The following is a 21,121-nucleotide window of genomic DNA, read 5'->3' on the forward strand; positions in this document are numbered from 1 at the left end:
TGGAGGCTATTTTTAAAATTAAAGACAAGCAATCACATACATTTCAAATAAAATGTTGCCATTCAATCATGTCGTGATATACACACTAAAACACACACAATGAACAATTGACGCGCGTGACACTTCATGCATACGTTAAGGTCATAACGTATGGACTCGTAGCCTTTGTGAAAACAACATCTGCAATGTGTTTTGAGAAGAGTGCATACATCGTGCCTATGTATGGCACACGTCGGACATAAACCCGGAGGTAACAATGAATGACATCGATTTCATCCTGAAGCTTATGTGAAAGATTTCCATGATAATCTGGAAACGATGTCGTGCGCCTTTGAGTCACCGATTTCAAGTGGCAACACAGACTCAATAGGAAATATACGGAGTGTGCATTAATTTTTCGAGCGGACTGGAGGGAACATGTCATATTTGAAGCTCTTCCTTAACTTAAAGCGCCTGGAATTACAGTGAAGTCTATCGAAATTCAGTTCAGCATGTATCGCTATGACTCTCACTCAAATACCAGCCAAATGCACTCTTGGGGAAAAGCTAAGAACTGCATCTCCTTGTATGTAAAAAGAACGGCACACTTTGGCCTAACATTGTGTACTTAATGTACTACCTCTGTTGACGAACAAACAGAGGAAGTGCGTTTACATTATTTCGGCTTTTTTGCTTGCTTTTTCGTGGGGGGGGGGGGTCGGGTAATTAGTGAAAGATGATGATCGACAAGGATTTCCATTGACAAACTGCCTTTATACTCAGGGTCATTATCAAGGTAAAAGTACACAACATGTTTCCTAGTTTCACATGTTTTGAAAATGACTCAACTCGTCATGAAAGTATACAGTCTTTCATGTTTCTCAAAGCAAAATTTAGATTTTGACGAAAGCTTGTTGCCTTCAACATACAGTCTTACTGCTCATCAATCCTTTGCAAAGGTTTAGCCTCAAAAATTGACATCAACATGTTGCTGACAGTAGAGTAGGCCGACTACACCCTAGGCTTGCTTGAACTATACAAGGTTTTCTGTGAATTGTATTGACATTGACAAACAACTTTGGAGAATGTCCGTTTTTCATTTTGGACAAATATGATCCACAAGCTCTTTGTAGAACCCTGGCAAAACAACAAACTTGAACAACAAGTATACACAACCCTGAATCAAGTTGATGTAGCGTAAAAAGATGGGAAAAGAGGTAAAGCCTTAGCAGTTTACAATCTCTGAATAGATACAACAGTCACGTACGCCTGTTTCCGTATATTATTGAAGTGGTTGCAATACAACTGTGTAGTTTACGAATAGAACTGCAGTTTTGAAACGAACAAGACCAGTGATAAATGGTATATACACTCCTCACACCTTTGTCTCAATTAATCGTTTGATTCTGACGAGTTACTTTGAGTGTCATTTTCATTGATATCAACTCCCTCTACTGGGAGTAGTGACCTTGACACTTAAAGTGATTCCTCAGAATCAAATGATTAGTTACGGGTAAAATATATCTTAACTAGCAATGTATATACCAGCACTGTTGTAAACATAATCCTATTTGTATTGTACTTCGACCTTTATGCAGTCAATAAAACCGTAAATGTACATGCCGTTCAATATCATTGCCCTATAAATCTCAACTATGACTACCCCTCAAACAGTATTGTGCAAAAGTTAATCTCCTCCAGCCGGAACCATGTTGTAGAACTCAACCCCCTCATTTCGACGCCGAAAAAGGACCCTTCTGAAGTTTAAATCACGCGGAGCTAATTTCTGATTCCTGTAACTTCAATTCGCTGTTAACATTGCATAATAGAGGTATCGTCACTTAAGCCTGCCTCACACGAGAGAAATTAGCTGAGCAAGATTTCATTCCAGGCTGTTTGCTCTGCTAGTTTACTCTCGTGTACGGACAGTTTTGAGTTTTTGAGCAAAATATGCAACGTGTTTGATATGTTTTGCCTCGCAAGGCAAATTCCTCACCGTGTGCGCCGGAGAACGCGATTTTCCTCATGTCTTTTTCACTAAAGCGGCGCGTGTTGACATCGCATGACAGTGCAAAATGTCCGCCCGTAGCCTGGCCCGTAGCATTGTAAACGTAGTCACTTGTGGTTCAATACACAGCAAAGGCCGCTGTACGTATAAGAAAGATCGGCTAATCTATCTTTTTGTCATGTATTTTGACGGCATTCGCCGTGTATCGAACCGGAAGTGACTGCGTTTTCAATGCTACGGCCAAGGCTTCGGGCGGACATTTTTTGATTTCAGGGTGAACAAAATGGCTGGCCGAATGTCACGGATTCAATTAATGGTAATCAAGAAAGTCGAGCGAAAGTCTGTGCTGTAAAATCGAATTCAGAACCAAATGTAGACAAAGACATAGAAAGTCGAGTTGTAAAATTGAATTTAGAATAGTGATTGGAGAGTCGAGAGAAATGTTGAGTCGTAACATTGTATTCAAAATAGAAAATTGAGTTGTATTAATTGATTTCAGGATAGTAAAAACGGAAAGGAGTAATTTGGCATGGATTGAACGCCATAAGGGACATGTGCAATTGCTTGGCAAGTCCATCAAGAAGCAGGCCTTCAAAAGTACTAACTGAAATAAATGAGAATAAGCCTAAGTGAATCGGGCTACAATTTGAAATGAACACGAAATGTTTTTTCCCATTATCGGTAATAATATAACTTTTATCTGCTATCACAATCCACAAGTTCCCTATACGAATTCATTTATAAGTGATTTTGTATGCAGACGAGTTTTTCATTACCACATGCTATACTTCTTTTGCGGAATATACCTTAATAAGGAAACATGCTCAATCTGCTCTATAGAGAAAACGATGGAAAATCGTGGGTTAGCCTTCATAGATAACATAATCTTGCGATCTTGAAAGTAATCTGGAAGTAATAATTTCTTTAAGGTAATTTTCACTCAGGTATACTCTAGGCGTTGTCGGTTGGTTTGCACAGGTCGGATACGCCGGAGGCTGTTGTACAGTGCCACCACATATCGCACTGGTGGAAACCGTTTGAACTGTTTGGATCCATGCCATCCCTTATGGTTGTCTAAAAATAAAAAAAAGTCAATCGCAGTATTACAAACAGTGAATGTAAAACACAATTATTGCAGGGAGTTCTTACACTACAGCGAAGATTGATAGTCAGAATTATTTGAATTCATACATCAAAGTCGATGATGCTAGATTTAGACACAGAGAAGAGACATCCATTGTCAGGTAGAAACCTATTCGACTCTCTCACAGCCCCATCGACCACTACTTAGCTCTATCCTCAACCATATGGTGATGCGCCTTCAACGGTCTTTCTAGCAAACGAGGCTCAGCGAGCGAGAAGCCGAACTTGAGACAAACTCAGTAAAGCCACTCGGTCCGACTCGGTTCGGCTCAACTGCTGGGGGCGCATTCGTATACTCTGAGGCGAGGCCGTCGAGGAACTGTAAGCGAGTCTTTCATTACGCTCTGTGGTACTTGCTCTTTACAAATTTGAAAGGTCGCCAATAGTCAATACTATCCTCACAAAGAAAACACACCGGTCATACATGTATCTTTAATGAGTAATGCTATTGTGGAAACCAACAGTCAGGATTTCAATTTATTTTGTCAACAATAGCATTGGGCAACATACTCGCGAAGGTTATAATTACACTACAGGAAAATTTTCGAAGACTCAGAATGAGAAAGTGACGCTTTCTCACAGTCGGTAGAAACAGGTTTAATCCATGGGAAGACCAAAATGACGTCATTCTAATTTTGCGAATCTTTAACAAAAGATATTTATCCATGGGCGCGGAATCGAAATCCCCTTCCCCATAACTAGGGTCTTTTGCAGATATTTCTCTTCAAAAAGCCCATAAATCTAGCTGCCAGATTAACATTGAATGTCTGGAATGATAATAGCGCAGGATATGGTCGTTCAAGTTAGATCTCTCACCGTGTATAAGCTTACATCGCAGCAAATACAGGCGAGGAAAAAGTATAATGAACTGCATAACCTATATCGCAGTGAGCTATACTTGTTTTTGGATGAGTCTTCAGAGCCGGAAGGTTGTACTTGTAAACAAGTGTATCATCCTCGAAATAGTGCATGCTTCCGGATCGAAATTCTTCAATGTGCTTTGAAGCATCGGTCTTTCTTTTGACTTAACATCTGGAAAGGAGAATATTCAAAATCAGGGCTAGTGTTTGAAAGTTGATTCGTATTTTAAAACACCATTTGTAAAATATAATGTGATAAGCCTTCATTAAATTCGAAATGAATTTGCAAGCATCAAAATGGGACATTGAATACTGTTCCAATGAAAAGGGGTCTGGTCCACAATACGAAGAGGTTTTTGCATGGCACAAGTCCAAAACCCAATATTGGTCGATATTCCGTTTTATACATATGTTACCTAGAACTTTAGTATCTACAGTGAATCTTTTGAAAGCGAGGCTATGTGAGTTAGCGATATCGCTATATACCAATACAGGGTTGTGTGAGAGATATAGAACAGCATCCACTTGATTTTCTGAGCCTTGCATTGCATATGAAAAAAACAATAACCAAGAGATATGTAAATATGATGTCGTTCGAATTATTTACGCTTCACAACAATGAACTTAGAAAAGTTGAAATATGACATGCAAACAGAGGTTTGCACAGTAGACTAACAAAGCTATTAGATTAATCGCACGACCAATAACAGCGTAAGGAGCCTGTGACGTCACCGTGCACCAAACTCATAAGCCAATGACATGGGCTTCCGTCATTCCAGACTTTTTCGGAACTTTAAGGGAGCAGATGTCTTAGACGGAATATGGTGTAATACGGGAAACCTCTACTAAATCATTTTATAAACCAAACTCTAGCTTCCCTTTCTCGGAAACGCATGAACAGCTTGCACTCTGTTGTTGGTATGCAAACATGATACCAGCCATTAGTGTCTTCTCTGATCAATGGTGTACCTCATCAACGCCGTGTTAAAGGCCCCTGTTTATTGTCAGTCTTATCATAGAGAGTCGAGAAAGAGGATGGGAAGCTACCGCAAAGAACAAAAGAATTGTGAAGAAGCGACGAGCTATCTGGTTTGGAATAATTAGAACGTGTGAATCGATTTTTGCATAATTATCAACTGGGCGATAGCCGCTGCTCGACATACGGTAGCTCGCAGTGAAAAAACTTCATTGAACTTATTTTCAGCATAAAGTTGTCTTTCTGATTGAAGTCGGATTCCGTTATCCTAAAGATTGCATTCCTTCTGAATGGGATTATTCTCTGCTACGAAAAAGGTGTGTTTAGGAGACATTGAATCTAAGGCCTGCAAGCATGTCTTGCGAGATTGTGCGACAGTTGGATGGTAATTGGATTTGTTTATCAATGGGTATGCAAATCCAACGTAATTTATTCCAGCATAGTTCGTTCAGAGGAAGTACCGCAGCTTCCCATCCTGTTTCTCGACTCTTTATGGTCTTATCAAATAGAATTTCTATTAAACGATTTAGATTTTGAATAGAATATAAAATATTAAAAAAAAGTATTAATGAGCGTTTTACGCATCCACCGATGCAAAAGCCAGATTAGTATCTCAACTAGACTGCAAGGTCTTCTTAAATGTCCCTCCAAAAGTAATGAGAAAATGGGTGTGCGAGCGCCCTTGTATGACGGACCTTTATTCTTATCTAACCATGCAAACCTGCCCTTCCCTGATAATCTACGCTGCTTTTCCTCAGAAATGCGATACAGCAAACAATTTAACCCAGATTATCCTTAACTCTTCCCAACCAACAAGGTTGCCGTCTCCTATCCGAGGAAGACGTTGTATGTAGAGTACGCCGAGTTTCCTCAACTTATTGAAGTCTGGATGTAACTTCTTTAGGATGTCTCTAGTGTCAGCAATAATGCTTTCTCCTCCATGGCCAGGTAGGGGCGGCAGGTCACAGTAGAAAAATATCTGTGTTGAAAACATGAACAACAGGAAAAGGTACATCTAAAGATTAATCATTATTTTTTGACATATTTTAAGCTTGGCTCTCTTTACCAGCAGTTACGGTATTGAACGTGAAATTAATAAAACGGACTTATTTTGCAAAATTTGCTTGTCAAGGGGCCGAGTTTATATTTTCCTAAAAGTCGGATGCCAAGCTTTGGTACCTCAGTTAACTGAGAATTGCTGAAGTACCATCCCAGCCAAAAGTTATTTCCCATAAAGACGGTGTTTGGCCGTTTACAAATCGTAATAGTTGATGTCAGTAAATTGCCACCACCCAAAGTCAAAATAAAGTAACGATGACGGTTATCCTATTTACACACAATTATCCATAGGAAGGCATCTCCTCCCATTGTCCTCATTCTTCCAAAACCCAAGCATTCATTCCATTCTCGCGTCAACACTTATTCATCGCGTTAAAAGGACATTGGAAGTTTTTATCGTACATACGACACAATTGTAAAGCTTAATCGTATATATAAGCAGAGGAGTCATGAATTGAATCTCAGATAAACTACAAGTCATTGACAGCTTTATTGAATTTTTCTGTGTCAACATTTCGCATGGGCAAAGAACAAATCTTTACACCTGTGTATAGAGAAATGTTGAAACACACGTTCAGGGAAAAGGTAACACAGACTTTTGATCTTTTCTGTATTAAACCTACCTTCATCGCGAAGTTTTCCAAGAAAGCCAATTCGCTGTGGAAATCAATTGTAAATTCAGGTGGTTCGTTACTAGCTGTGAGAACATGCTCAGCAATGGTATCTCTGATATAATTTCCCTCTTCATAATCCATTAACGTGTATCCAAGCCTTTTCATAAATCTCGAAAAGTCGTTGCCACTTTCTAGCGGTAAACCACGGAACGGTAGTGCTCCATAAACGTGTAGCTGGTTTTCCATGACTCTACGGGTATCCTTGGCTAAGTCTCCCATAGAGGTCAAATCACCTACGGCAGAATTGAAACTATATAATGCGGGAAAGTTGTGCCGTGGACTTGCAACGAATTCCGGAAATTTGTTACGGGCACTCAAAGCTCCTGGAAGCCATTTTCGCCCTGCGATTCGTGCCGTCGGTTCACCTGGAACCTTGACCTGTGATGTGTATATGAATGTTGGCTGTGTGACTTCACTTGAACACAGACGTTTATGAATGGTCAACGTTGGAAAGTGAAGTAGCCGTACCCTCGTTGAAAGAGTAGGTCGGGAAAACATAGTAAGTAGTAGTACCATACCTGAAAACAAGACAGCTTGACCCTCGCATGAGTAAGATTTGGGTCAACCTGTAAAATTTGAAGCAACCGCGACAATAATAGGTATGCTAAATAAATAGACAAAGCTGCGGTCATCTTCGGTCGTTGTAACTGTGTCAGCCGCAATTCCGAGTATTCACAGTGAATCTGAATATATATTATGAGGCACCAATATTATTTAAGGTGGTATGACAACAGAACATGTTCTGTTGCGCTATTGGTACACACCTATACTGAAACGAGTCACCTTCCGGATGATGCGAAATTCAATATACCATTGCTAAAATATTCAGACATTTTGAAATATCTTATGAATTTAAATTGTAACAAATCCACTGGTTTAGACGGCATCAGTTCAAGATTTTTGAAAATTGGCGCAGGTCAAATCACACCGAGTCTCACAGCTCTTTTTAATTATGTAATCACAACAAGTACTTTTCCAAGTCAATGGAAGTCCGCTAAAGTAACTCCTCTGTTCAAAAAGGGTATCAAAGATAACATCTCAAACTACAGACCTATTTCAGTCCTTCCTGTTCTGTCAAAATTGTTAGAAAGACATGTACATAGTCATTTTTATAATTTTCTTTCATTTCACAATTTACTGTCAGATAAACAATCCGGTTTTCGTACGTTTCACTCTTGTCAAACAGCTTTGACTATAACATTACCAACTCATGGTACCAGGCAATCAATAGTGGAAATCTAATAGGTGTTTTACTCGTTGATTTTAGAAAGGCCTTTGACCTAGTTCATCATGGTACTTTACTTAAGAAACTCAAACTTTATGGTTGTTCAGAGCAGACAGTGGGCTTTATCACTTCATACCTCGCAAACAGAACTCAGTTGGTGTCCTTTAATGGGACCCTGAGTGATTCTCTTCCTGTCAGTACAGGTGTACCGCAGGGATCTATTTTAGGGCCCCTGTTGTTCCTACTTTTTATAAATGACCTCCCTCTGGCTTCTGAAAATTCTGATATGTATATGTATGCTGATGACACAGCAGCTCAGGTGATCAGTCCCAAAATTAACGAAATTGAAGCCAAGCTGAGCAGAGATATGAATCTGATCACACGCTGGTGCGATCAAAATAGCATGTGTGTTAATGCACAGAAAACTAAGGTTATTGTCATTGGTACAACGCAGAAAAAAGCCAGATCGAAAAATCACATCAATTTTATGTGTGGCAATGATCAGCTCGATTGTGTAACCATGAAAAATTGTTGGGTGTAACCATTGCGACCAATTGACACCCTAAATTGGGAAAAGCAAGTAAATTCAGTTTGTAGTAAGGTAGCCTTTAAATTGCTGCATCTGAAACGTATTCGTCCCTTTTTAACTCAGAGAGCTAAGATGATACTTTACAATTGTTTTATATTACCCCATTTTGACTATTGTTCTAACATATGGGGTCATTGTTCCAACAAACTTTTACTTCGTGTTGAAAGACTACAGAGAGCTGTAGCCAGAGTACTTTTAGACTCAAATTTTAGCACTCCTAGTCGTAATTTATTCGACGTTTCAAACTGGTTACCATTTAGAGAAAGGATTGTTTTTAATGAATCAGTCTTGATGTACAAAGTCCAAAATAATTTAGCTCCTAAATATTTGAATGTTTTTAGAAGTATCCAGAACGTCCACAGTCGTAGTACAAGATCTGTAGACAGAAATGAATTATATATTCCAAGACACAGAACTCAAATTTTTAAGAGGAGTTTTACGTATAGCGGTGTCAAAATATGGAATACTTTACCAGCAGATGTCAAATTTTGCTCTACTCTTCACTCTTTTAAAACGAAATGTAAGTCTCTTCTTTTGGGCAAAATGTAATTCTTAAGCCATTTTTGGCGTTTTTTTATATTTTGTCGTCTGTTTCTTGCTGTCTTAATGTTTTGTTTTTTTCTGTTCTGCTTTCTATATTCTTTAATGTACATATTGTATATTTCTTGCATCTCGACACTGTGTGAGAAGAGCCTTCGGCTCAACAGTCTATCGAGTTTAAATAAAGTCTAATAATAATAATAATAATAATGTCGTCAACATTGAATGCTAGTTTGAGTGTCTTGAATGATTCAATCAATGAAAAAGGCAGAAAGTATTTTCTTAGTGTTTTTATCTCACTAGTCGAGTTATTCTGTCCAATGTAAGATGTTAGTTAGATATCCTTGCAAGCTATATATCATTAGAATAGTTTAACATTTGAATAAAATAAGGCTGACCCTGATTGAAAAGTAGTCTCAAATGTGAGTATTTTCTCCTAACTCCTTTAACTTGATGTGTGCATTTTGGTGAAACATTGTTTACTTTCGACATTCCAAAATGTGTGACGGATTTGTTGAAAGTCGAACTTTTTTTGTTGTAAATGTATAGATACAATGTTAGTTGCAAAAATAGCGTGCTGATGACCGTGTCTCTTATTGATACTATTTCGCAACTAGCCTGTACAACAGTAACGCCCTACCTTATAGAGATTTTATCTCCAAGCGTCCCTCACGTAGCCTCGGCGTGTGAAGGTTGTTTCAAGATCGTGCGAGAAGGAGATAGGGGATAATGCCACACTCTTAATTACTTATTGGTAAAGACTTCAATGAGAGCAATCGAGAACGGTGTATTCCGTGCACATGGAATTCCATGCACATTGATGACACAGACTTCGACTTGAGACACGGAACGTTACGGTTGCCATCTCGTAATAAAGATCTAAAATTGTGCTACAATCTTCATCTTGGTGTGTCAGCTTCAGTAACGGAAAGCATTACGATCCAGACTGGTACGTCAACTCGTATTTTCCTAACTACGCGCGCGACACTACTTCATGGCAGGAGTTTTAAGAAAGTTGTCAAAGCGAACATCAATTTAACCAGTCAGCAGGGTTACACAGTTCGAAGGGAGTTGCAAAATAAAAAGCTACAAAAACTAGTTTCATGAAATAACAGTTTTGTCAGGCCAGAAATGTGATTAGGCGTCCAGCATGGTGAGCTGCTTTTTACATACGCGTATAAAATCTTATGTTTTATGAATGTATAACGTAATAAACACGATTAGAATTAATTTGAGATAATTAGATCTTAAGTTTTTTCAAATTTCTCAAAAATGTTAGGTGCCACATGGCTGAATGTTGCAATATTATAAATTACTCATAAAAACAATTGTGTAACTAAAAAAGAAAAGCAGATGACACCATACAATTATCCCAAATTAGTTCCAATCATGTTAATAGGAGACAACTTGTTAACATTATTTTACAAAGGTTATCAGGACTGTCATAATTGACTGCAATCTAAGCACACAGCGAATTGATTCAAAGCCTTATAGCGTTTGGAAATTTTCCACTTGCGTACGGGAGTTCACAAAATTGTAGTTATCATTTGAACAGCCGACAGTCGGCCCTTGAAAGTACGGGCATATGAAATTAAGCGGTTATGCTACAAGATAATAATGCTTGCATTTTTCTTGAGCTTTGTTGTTACTCCCTGATGCTCCATAAAAATTACATTGCAATTTACTTCCAAATGCAGTTTCTGTATCTGTAATATGCTTGTCTTTTATAACGTAAATACAAGTTTTGACTTCCATTGTCAATAATGCTGATAGCCTTGAAACTAGTGTACAATGTCAGGTTTCATCCAGTAGTCATTCTACCAGTGAGTTTATATACTACCGGCCTTGGTCATACATATACAGGCTGTAATGACAAAACCTGACACGGGAACAAAATTTGAAACTGTACATGTCTAGTACAAAATACACATTATTAAGTTCATTTGCACATTTTGGGACAAACTTGTTGAAAAAAAATATTCACCTTTTGATGTATCTACATATGGCATTGGGAATACTAGCTATCTCGGGTGTGCAATGGACGAACATATACATAGAGACAAACTAGTAAACATAACTTACAGCGACAGACCGACGTGCATCGATTCATCCAACTGTGTATAACATAAATGTAGTAAAGATGTGAAATGCACAAATTTGTTTCAAAACAATAAAACAAGTGATAACTCTAGGGAATTGACTGAAACCGATAAAAGTGTTCACTACATAGGAAAGGCCAAAAAAATTAAATTTGCTGTTCCGAAAACATGGTTTTCAAAAATAGGGTAAGTAGGTCAGCAGGGATTTTTTTCAAATATATTAAGTATGCATTTTTCAGAGGTTCAGGGTGATCGAACACTGGCTACAACATTTCCAGAAAAACACATCATACATATAAAAGGAATAAAAACATAAAAGACATCTTCGTTCAAGCAAAAATCAAATGCCTGGTAATGAACGCCTGATTTTAAGGTTTTTCCTTTTTTTATACTTCTGTTTACGCAGCTTTGAAAAGTTTAGGGTCGGCAGGTAAAAATAGGGTAGGTCGAGTTATCGGAACAGCACAATTTATTTTTTTTCGGCTTAATAAGTAATAGCAGTGAAAGACATTTTATTTGTTACCGACTTAGCGGCATCTCTTCACACATGCATTACTGCAGTGTAGTCCGCTTGCAAAGCTCGTTTGAACTCGTTTTAATACAGAATGACCTCGTCACAGCTAACCGTATTGGCGGCAACGATTGTCCAACACATTCCATTAAGGAGTTCCACATAGGTATATTTTTTCAAACTTATCATCTTTCCTGTTGGGAATGGCCTTGGATTTTTTTCGAGCACGCGAGTTATGTCATGTTTATTGTAATGTTTTTGTTACGTGATAATTTTCCATATATTAGTGAAAGGTACGGCCTGGAAGTTGCGCTCGTTAAATTCGAGTCTGTACAAATTCATTTCACCTTTTTATCACCGTTTTGCTTGGCTTTTGATGAACGAATCGTCGTCCTGGCCTTCAATTTGATATGACAAATCTGATGGCTAAGCTATCCTACAATTTAATAATATTTGCTTACAAGGAAAATCAGAGGTATCGATGCAACTAACCTGTAAAGATCCATGTCGTCCTGTTTCATACACAAGGCATGAGAGTGACATATGTACCAGCCACGGTGATTGGTGTTTGTGGCGCTAAAAAGTCACCCAACAGCTCACTGATTGGCTGGACCCTTTCTCTTCGGTCTCGGTGCCATGTAATGATCAGCTCATGGCACTGTAATTGGTTGTCTTGTGTCTATTTGGGTCTTCATGTTAACCTCGTTCTGTAGTGTTCGCATAGAGTTTCTCATATACTTTCTGGAAACCGTTGAAGTAGCCAGTCAATCAATATGTCTGCACCTGTTCAGATTGCAATATGTAGTCAAAAACATAACCGACGAAGACACAAATTTCCCATGAAAATCGTTACGTCATTCCCTTTGATAGATTCATTGGAAGACAAGATTGGCATGCTGCGACTGCACCTCTGTTGTAATTTTGATGTAGTTGGTACCATTTCCTCAGCTGTTGATTCGGTAACGATACATACTATTCTCCCTGACGACACCTTGAACAATGTGAAGAGGTACGAAATGATTGAATAACGCTCACAATACAGCTTTACGATGTCTACGATGCCTAGGCACACGACTCAAACAATACAGCGACAAAATGGCAGTGTACGTTATGACTCATATTACATCAGCAATAAAATAAATTTTGACTTTCAACACCAATGATGTAAATTTTATTTTTGGCAATGAGTCGTCGAAGTGGCGGATTTACCGATACTTCGACTTCTCATGGTGAAAAATCAATGGCAATCCTGACATGGAAATAGGAACATTCAAATGACGATGACATCAAGTAAACTATGGTGTCACAAATATTTGATTGAAATGGTTTTACGAGAATTTAACATCTTATAAGTTGTGTCTTTTCCGCTTATAATTGATATTGGTGAAAAAATTTAAATCTCGAATGATGTCTGTATACATACTTTTTGGGAATTTTCACCCAATCTATCAATTGAATTTCTTTAGTAAATAGGTTTGGTCATGTCCGTGCGTGCGTGCGTGCATGCGTCCGTCTGTTCACGCAGATATCTCAAAGTTGCCTGAAGCGATTTCATTCAAACTGGGTACAAGGATTACTTCATATGTCATACATATGCATGTCGATTTGTTTTGTGATACGATCCAATATGGCCGCCATGCAGCCGTTTTATTACGATTTTTCATGTACAGAGCCATAACTGAGACATGTTTCGACCGATTTTATTCAAAATTGGTACAACAACATTGACCTATGTCATACATATGCATGTCAATTTGTTTTGTGATACAATCCAATATGGCTGCCGTGGGACCATTTTGTTACGATTTTTTCATGTACAGAGCCAGAACTCAGGCATATCTCAACCGATTTTATTCAAAATTGGTACAAGGACATTAACCTATGTCATACACATGCGTCACGTCAATTTGTTTTATGATATGATCCAACATGGCTGCATGGCAGACATTTTGTTACATTTTTTTCATGTCCTTAGCCAAAACTCGGGCATGTCTCGACCTATTTTATTCAAACTTTGTACAACGACATTGACCTATGTCATACATATGCACATTGATTTGTTTTGTGATACGATCCAATATGGCCGCCATTTGGCCATTTTGTTACGATTTATTCATGTCCGGAACCATAACTCAGACATGTATCAAGTGAATTTATTCAAAGTTGGTACAAGGAAATTGACTTATATTAAATATACATATGTACGTCGATTTGTTTCACGATATGATCCAATATGGCCACATGGTGGCAATTTTGTTATGTCTTTTTTTTCATGTCGAGAGCCATAACTCTGGCAAGTCTCAACTGATTTTATTCAAAGTTGGTACATGGACATTGACTTATGTCATACATATGCATGTTGATTTTTTAGTCAGTAAGATCAAATATGGCTGCGTGGCGGCGAGTTTGTTACGATTTTCTCATGTACAAAGCCTTAACTCAGACATATTTCCACCAGTATCATTCAAAGTTGGTACAAGGACATTGACCTATTTCATACATATGCTCGTCAATTTGTTTCACGTCATGTAGCAGTATCATGTCATTTATTAAGCTCACGTTGCTTTAACATTGAAAAAAGACATTTATTAGTGTCATGTTAATTAATTTGTAATTGCATGTGTAAATGAACTTTCCTAATTAGAGTGATATATCCACAAACACTGCGTCAAATTTGATGAAACTTGATACAGATGTTTATCTCATAGTGTTCTAAATACTACATCAAACTTGATGAAATATGGTACCGGTGATAATCTGTTAGTGTTAGGATAGTATGCAAAATGTTTGGCAACATCCTGTCGATTAATTCCTAGTTGACTCATTTAGTGACCTTTTGTAATAAGGATGCTAGCCTACATTGATTCTATGTTTTCATTACCATGGAACTCATTCTTGGCCATTGAGCGCCATCTGTATCAAAGTATTTTTATCACAGACCTAATTAATGAAGAGGACTCTATCCTCTCTGCGAGACTTGTAATCAAAGTACCCAATAACAAGTGGGGACTGTGTCATCAATGATGACTTGTTTCACATATATTATGGTCAAGGTATTATTTTGTCGAATGAAAACATGGGTTTTCCAGCCTATTGACCAAGATGTGTAAGCCCCAATAACTTCACATGTGTAATAAACCGATCTCAAAATATCAATAGTTTTCTTTGAATAAGACCAATGAAAGACTCGAAAAGTGTATACGACTGTCATGTGTCGAAAGTTGTATGTAAATTCAAACATTTTAACACAATTTTAGATTTCCCGTCATTTTCAAAAACTAATCACGTGACGGAGAAAGTAAAGATTAGAACAACAAAATGTTGGCCACCGTGCGTTGCGCATTCAAGAAAATGGCATCATGCTGTGAAATGACTTACCACAAGAAATTCGTCAATCACCAAGTCTTGAAACATTTAATTGAAGACACATCTTTTCAAATTAGCTTACTGTGCGGACCAATTCTTCTAAGCGCCATTAAACAGATATTTTTTCTTGGATTCTGGCGCTATATAAATTATGATTTGTTGATTGATGCTTGTTTCTGGTATGATCATGATGATGTGTATGTACAAAAATACCGTGTTGTTTGAACGTTTCTGTGGGGCGTCATTTTATGAATGCGGCACTCATTTATTATTCAGCCTCTTAAAACGTGTAGGTATGGTCAAAATCATCGATCATTGATACTTCTATACACGTCCTTCAGTCAGCATAAGTCTACACTTCAGATCTGTTCTAATGCTTAACACTGAGTTAGTGCCGTTAACAAAATGCATCAAGACCCTTAGACATATCAAAATGTTTTCAATAAATACAATTATATCAAGATACATTGCACCATCAGCAACCCTTACTGATATTTTCATCGGTCCAGCTGCATCACGGTTTGGAGGTCACTGAATATAGACAAAACTGCGAACGCAGAGTTACGCTAACAATGTAAACACTCACAGCCTCAATTATAAGCTTTTTCCGAAGCCTCAGATTTGAAAGTTTACCCTAAAGTCGTTTGCGCGCAGGCGGTTCTCATCCAATCAGTAAAGATGGGGATGTAATCTTGATCTAATCTTGATCAGTTGTTGTTGGGATTGGCAGATTCAGTCCTGTTTAGTTCTCTATAGTTTGATTCGTTGATAGTTGATTTGCTTGTTTGTTTGTTTATTTATTTATTTATCTGTCTGTTTGATTTTGTTTCTTTGGTTGCTGGCTGTTGATTTGCTTTTGTTTTTGTTTGTTTCTTTGCTTATCCTGGCTTCCCTGTGATGGGACGTCCCATTCTAACTATCTTTATATTTAGCATTTACAAGAGTAAAATATACTTTATAAAATAATAATTTGTATACGTAGCCATTATATATATATATATATATATATATATATATATATATATATATATATATATATATATATATATATATATATATATATATTGTTATGTAGGTCATTTCCCCCACACTCATCATGACCTGAGTTCAATTAGTCTAGAACATTCTCAAGGTCACTGCCCTTAATGACCTCACAACCTTGAATTCAATTAGTCATGTTTGGAATGTTCTGGAAATTTAGTTAGTTGTGTAAGAGAGATAATTTTAGAACAGTAATTAGCATGTAAATAAAAGTTCTAGATTATGTAAGCACATGGGTATAAAAAGGGACGTGCACAGCTTCCAGGCAGACTTTTGGGATCGTGTCTCTTGTGTGTTACTTCAAGTCTTTGGAAACTCCAGCCGTAGTAATTTTCAAGACTTCTCAAGACCTTCACTGCCAACGCTGGATTTACACTGTGGACTTTGTGCAACTTCAAGCCTGCAAGCCAAAGGACTGTTCATTCACCCGACTGACTGTTTCAACTCCAAGACTGAAGCTTTACCGTTCCAGCTGAGACAGGTAGTATGTACACTTTAAAGCTTGTATTCTATCCCTGACTTAGCAATTAGTTTTATTTCCGTGACAAATTTCGTTTAAAACGAAAACTGCTGAGTTCACCCTTTTGTTCGTTTTCTCTGCACGTAACAATATATATATATATATATATATATATATATATATATATATATATATATATATATATATATATATATATATATATATATATATATATATATATCTGGTTCTGACATTGGTTCTTGAAGACATTCATTTTTGCAAGATGTTAGACCGTCTTCCTTCGTAAGTTTGCATCTCAAATCTTTTCCTGCATATTCTTAAAACACAAATCTCATTTTTGTTTTCTCGCATAAAAGCAGTCTCGGAGTCAAGCCATGGAAACAGAAGTAAATAACCAATTTGAGGCCAGAAGATACGTCCTTTCGCGTGCAGCGCATTTGTATTGATGATGACCTTGGACCTGATGACAGGGTCAAGTAACAGAAATAAGGCCAATCACTACACTAACAACCGTGAGTGAGATGGAGATGCTGTGTTGGGAGTTGAATTTTGGTCATGGAGACCAACCCTCAGAACTTGATCATGACTCCGTAGTTGATATGCAGCCCCAAAAGACTAGAATCTATGTTTAAAAGTTGCTTTGCTTTCAATATTCATAAACCTTTTAACTGTCATCCTTTTCTGTGTTTCATTGCAAAATTTAAACAAGAACGATATTAAAAAAACACACGAACAACAATATTTTGAGCAGAAGTACGAGTTATAAGTATTTATTTATCAATCAATCTATTCTACTCTTTGAGTAATGTTAATTCTAATCATTTAAAGTCATCCAATTCTTGCTTATGTCTTCGGACAGTCTCGAACATATTTCAGCGACGAATCGCATTCTGGGAGTGACAGAAAGGATCTGAAATCAGGTTAAAAAGAATATTAGTTTACATATCCCATAACAAAACTTGCAACAGTAGAAAGGCTGGCAAAAAATCCTACAAGACCACTATCTTCTGTAACTTACTGATATACTTTCAATGTTTGAAAGAACACTTTCTCTAAAGTTGAGAATGCTTTACAGAACTTTGTATTGTGCTGGTAGTCTGTGTCGGAATTTCAACTAATTTAAAACTCTTGCGTGGCTTACAATACAAAAAACAAAAGGTTTTCACTTCGATTACATATGACTTCATTTCTTTTATGACAATCTTACCTGGTACTTCACACACGATGCCCTTTGGTCGTTGGTTGCAGTACTCGTCATCCCACATGCCATGGTATCCGAATCTGAACCTGTAGTCAAGAGAATACTTTTTTCCATTAGTGCCAGGTACATATAAAGCAAATGAGATATGTTACACAACTATCTCTCAGTTCTTATCTCATTTGAATGCATCTGAGTAGTTTCACGCAGAATACTGAAGATTATTATTATCAGTATGTCTATGTCTTTTCGCCTCATCTGATAAGAATCCATAATGTAATGTTACACTAATTTAGGGAAAATAATATTATTAAATTTAGGCCACCTATTTTTTGTTTCGAGGTGTCTATAAAATAGGCCAGTCTTCGGCAGAAAGCAATGAAACTAAGACTTAGGTTGACACCATGTGCGAAAATGAATGCATTAGAAACATGGTATGGTAGCAAATATTATTTCTGTTTATCCTTACTTGTGCATGCTATACACAAGCTTGATACTACTTTTTATGCTAGGAATGTTTGAGGTAATCACAGATTACTTATGAATGTTGTATTTATCCAGATCCTGAGTCTTTGGCCAACAAGCTGAAAACTTGCCATGTGCAAAAATACTACTTCATATGATTAAAACCAAACAAAATTTTCCCTCACCATAATTGAGTACAGTCCTGTCCAGCACCATGCAGGTTTTGGTCGTTGTTAGGCTCGTCAGGAGCATAGTTGGTGAAATCGGAAGGACAGAGACTGTCACCATCACTCCAGACGTATTCTCCCTCAGTTACCCGATCCGACAGTCCGATCCAAAAACCGTATTTAGTTATGCAGTCCGGTTGGTCCAGGCCATGGTACAAGATGTACAGACGCACCATATCATCTATTTCCGGGGTTCGCAGTATTGCTAGCTGACCGTTGGGGCCCCGCGGCTCTATCTTCCGTTGTCTGCAGAATTGCCTGGCGTCCATGTTATAGTGGTCGACATTGTCGGGTTGCTGGCAGTAGAACTCGTACACCATGCACATACAGTCACCATCATCGATGTTTACCGTGAACGACCCTAGTAAAGATATTCGATGAAATATGTTTATCACGTTCTCACACCTCGTTGCCGTATTCGAATTTTAAATTTTCACCTCCCTCAGGACTGAATTGATTTTTTTCTCACTGATGAAAAATAACGTTTGACTCTACCTCTGTGATAAAGCGTATACACATTGACTGGCCATTAAATAACATATGTTTGTGTTCACTCTCGCCTGCATCTGGATTTGCCCAAGACAGTCAGATCAGTTTCATGACGTCTCAGGTCGCAGGAAACAGGCTATCTTGCCTGAACTGACTGAAATGTATGCCAGTTACCAGAATACAGCCCGTCAATACGTATGTTGTAACACAGCTCGTTCAATTTCCTTACCGAAAAATCGAGACTTTCCTCAGCTATCATAAAACGCCTTGGTCGCATACGACACAGCCATCTCTTTTACGCGTTCTAGAACTTGAGCATGCGTGGACGGCGCTTTCAAATCTCCCCTGTCAACAGTTGTTCCAAATTGTCAACCGGTTACAGATTTGAAAGCTGTTAATCAGTAACTTGGTCTAAGCTTTTATCCCATTTAAAACGATGCATAGCAAGTGACCATAAACCAACGAATAATGACAGAGAGTTTGAACGAGATGTGTTACAATTGTTCTCATTAGCCTCGTTATCTTGAAATAACATCTACAAAATTATGTTGAAGAAGATATATCGTTGTATGGTACAATTGTACCAACAAGATACGACCTTGCAAATGTTCAAAATGAAAACGATTGTAAGAGGTGTGAGTGTCCAACCGACTGCATATGTCTTTTCCAGACAAAAAGATAAAGGCCAGACGGCTTACCTGCTAATTCGTACTGTATAGCAAACGTCAATGTCCACATCGAAAGAAAATAGTAAAATATATTGAAGAGGGATAGAAAAGGAAGAAAGGAAGAAATGTCTTACATCAACGAATTATGGATACGAGCCAACGCTATAAAAATATAAAAATGACAGAACATTATTGTAGATACTGGTAGAAATAAAGTAGCATGAATCCTGGCAATTTTCTTCATTTTTGGGCTTCCACCTATATAAAACTGTTAGACTACTTTTCATGAATATTAAATGCACAGTAGACATAACTTACGTCGTCCGAAGCGTATGCCATGGAGATACATCCGAAGAGCAGAACAATTTTGAGATCCATTTTTGGATACTTTTTCTGAAATATGAGGGAATTATTTGTTATAATGAGGGGTGTTTGGCAAGAAAGGTTTCAATGTAACATAGTTTGCACGTTTAACTTCGTAAAATTTATCGTAGATGTGCATTCAAGGTACAGGGCCCGACTTGCAAAACTATTTCTGGGAACAGGAAAAATAACCTGAACTAAACTAGTTGACGTACCATCCCGAAGTTTTACGCTGAACGTCCCGATCTGAGAGAACAATCACAAAGGATGTATTTCGATCTACTCGAAGACGATTATTAATGTGGTTTACAAATCGGAAAAAGGTGGCGTTTTGTAACTTGTATTCATAGACAAACCTTAATTTGAGAATTGTTGAACGACAGAAACATAAATTGTGATGCCGGAATGTCATAAAATCTTACGATACATAAGCGTAGTCCGATGAGATCTATCTGACTCTTTGACAGACCATGGCAGGAACGACAATACTACCAAAAATATGAAATATACGAAATGATTGAAAGTAGAAATTAAATAGTAGATTTCTTGCCACTTACCAATATTGTAGGTTTCTTGATTATCAGGTCTTCGCGGCGCAAATTGGACTGATCAAGCGACATGCCTGCGCTTATTTATAGATCTCTTGCATTCATGGAGTGCTGCCTTTCATCGTATCAGAAACAAAGACACATTGATTGAACCGTTGGAGAAGAAGACATTAAACCGGACATACTATGTATCGTGACGTAACCAGATGGTACCTATTCTTTGTTACCATAATTTTCATATTTTGTCGTGATGTCGGATCTTTATACCAGGCGGTTGAGTTTTTTGTAGGATGAGCATCTTCACATCTGAATGCAAAACTACCACATTCACAACGAAACTAATATAACTGACAGCTGATTGGTATTTTATGTCCGGCCAGTTGGATGTGTTCCATATTTTTTCTAAACCTAGCGCGTCAACTTTCTCCAAACAGATTTGATGGAGTGAAGCTGAGGGAAAATATCAAATTCCACCATTCAACAAAATATAAACATTTGAATACTCTCATTCTTAATAACATGTTACCTGCGCTCTTATATTTTAAGTATGCGACACTATGATCAACATCATCAACTAAATTGGCACAGCCATTCCCTGAGACAAAGTCAAAT

General features: G+C 37.7%; 2 protein-coding genes across 2 annotated transcripts; both read right to left on the reverse strand.

The window, feature by feature from the left end:
• Positions 1 to 2,938: 2,938 nt before the first annotated feature.
• On the reverse strand, positions 2,939 to 6,918 carry LOC139142989 (uncharacterized). Its single transcript, XM_070713182.1, has 3 exons — positions 6,649 to 6,918; positions 5,751 to 5,945; positions 2,939 to 3,061 (listed from the first exon to the last, which is right to left on the reverse strand). The coding sequence occupies exons 1-3, from the start codon at positions 6,916 to 6,918 to the stop codon at positions 2,939 to 2,941; spliced, it is 588 nt and encodes a 195-aa protein (XP_070569283.1).
• A 10,424-nt stretch (positions 6,919 to 17,342) lies between these two features.
• On the reverse strand, positions 17,343 to 20,581 carry LOC139142990 (echinoidin-like). The gene is made up of 5 exons (XM_070713183.1): positions 20,519 to 20,581; positions 19,629 to 19,641; positions 18,400 to 18,802; positions 17,759 to 17,838; positions 17,343 to 17,461 (listed from the first exon to the last, which is right to left on the reverse strand). Exons 1-5 carry the CDS (start codon positions 20,579 to 20,581, stop codon positions 17,424 to 17,426), a joined length of 597 nt encoding a protein of 198 aa, XP_070569284.1. The 3' UTR covers positions 17,343 to 17,423.
• Positions 20,582 to 21,121: the final 540 nt, after the last annotated feature.

Source organism: Ptychodera flava, chromosome 10 (assembly GCF_041260155.1).
Source record: "Ptychodera flava strain L36383 chromosome 10, AS_Pfla_20210202, whole genome shotgun sequence".
Taxonomy (NCBI): Eukaryota; Metazoa; Hemichordata; class Enteropneusta; family Ptychoderidae; genus Ptychodera; species Ptychodera flava.

Excerpts from the sequence above, each read along its gene's own strand:
- LOC139142989 (XM_070713182.1), bottom strand. The coding sequence starts at position 6,918 with ATGGGAGACTTAGCCAAGGATACCCGTAGAGTCATGGAAAACCAGCTA. Across the intron at positions 5,946-6,648 it reads TGGAAAACTTCGCGATGAAG|ATATTTTTCTACTGTGACCT; the intron begins GTAGGTTTAATA and ends TTTTCAACACAG. Across the intron at positions 3,062-5,750 it reads AAGAGTTAAGGATAATCTGG|ACAACCATAAGGGATGGCAT; the intron begins GTTAAATTGTTT and ends TTTTATTTTTAG.
- LOC139142990 (XM_070713183.1), bottom strand. The coding sequence starts at position 20,581 with ATGTCGCTTGATCAGTCCAATTTGCGCCGCGAAGACCTGATAATCAAG. Across the intron at positions 17,839-18,399 it reads CAGGACTGTACTCAATTATG|GTTCAGATTCGGATACCATG; the intron begins GTGAGGGAAAAT and ends TCTTGACTACAG. Across the intron at positions 17,462-17,758 it reads CATCGTGTGTGAAGTACCAG|ATCCTTTCTGTCACTCCCAG; the intron begins GTAAGATTGTCA and ends ACCTGATTTCAG.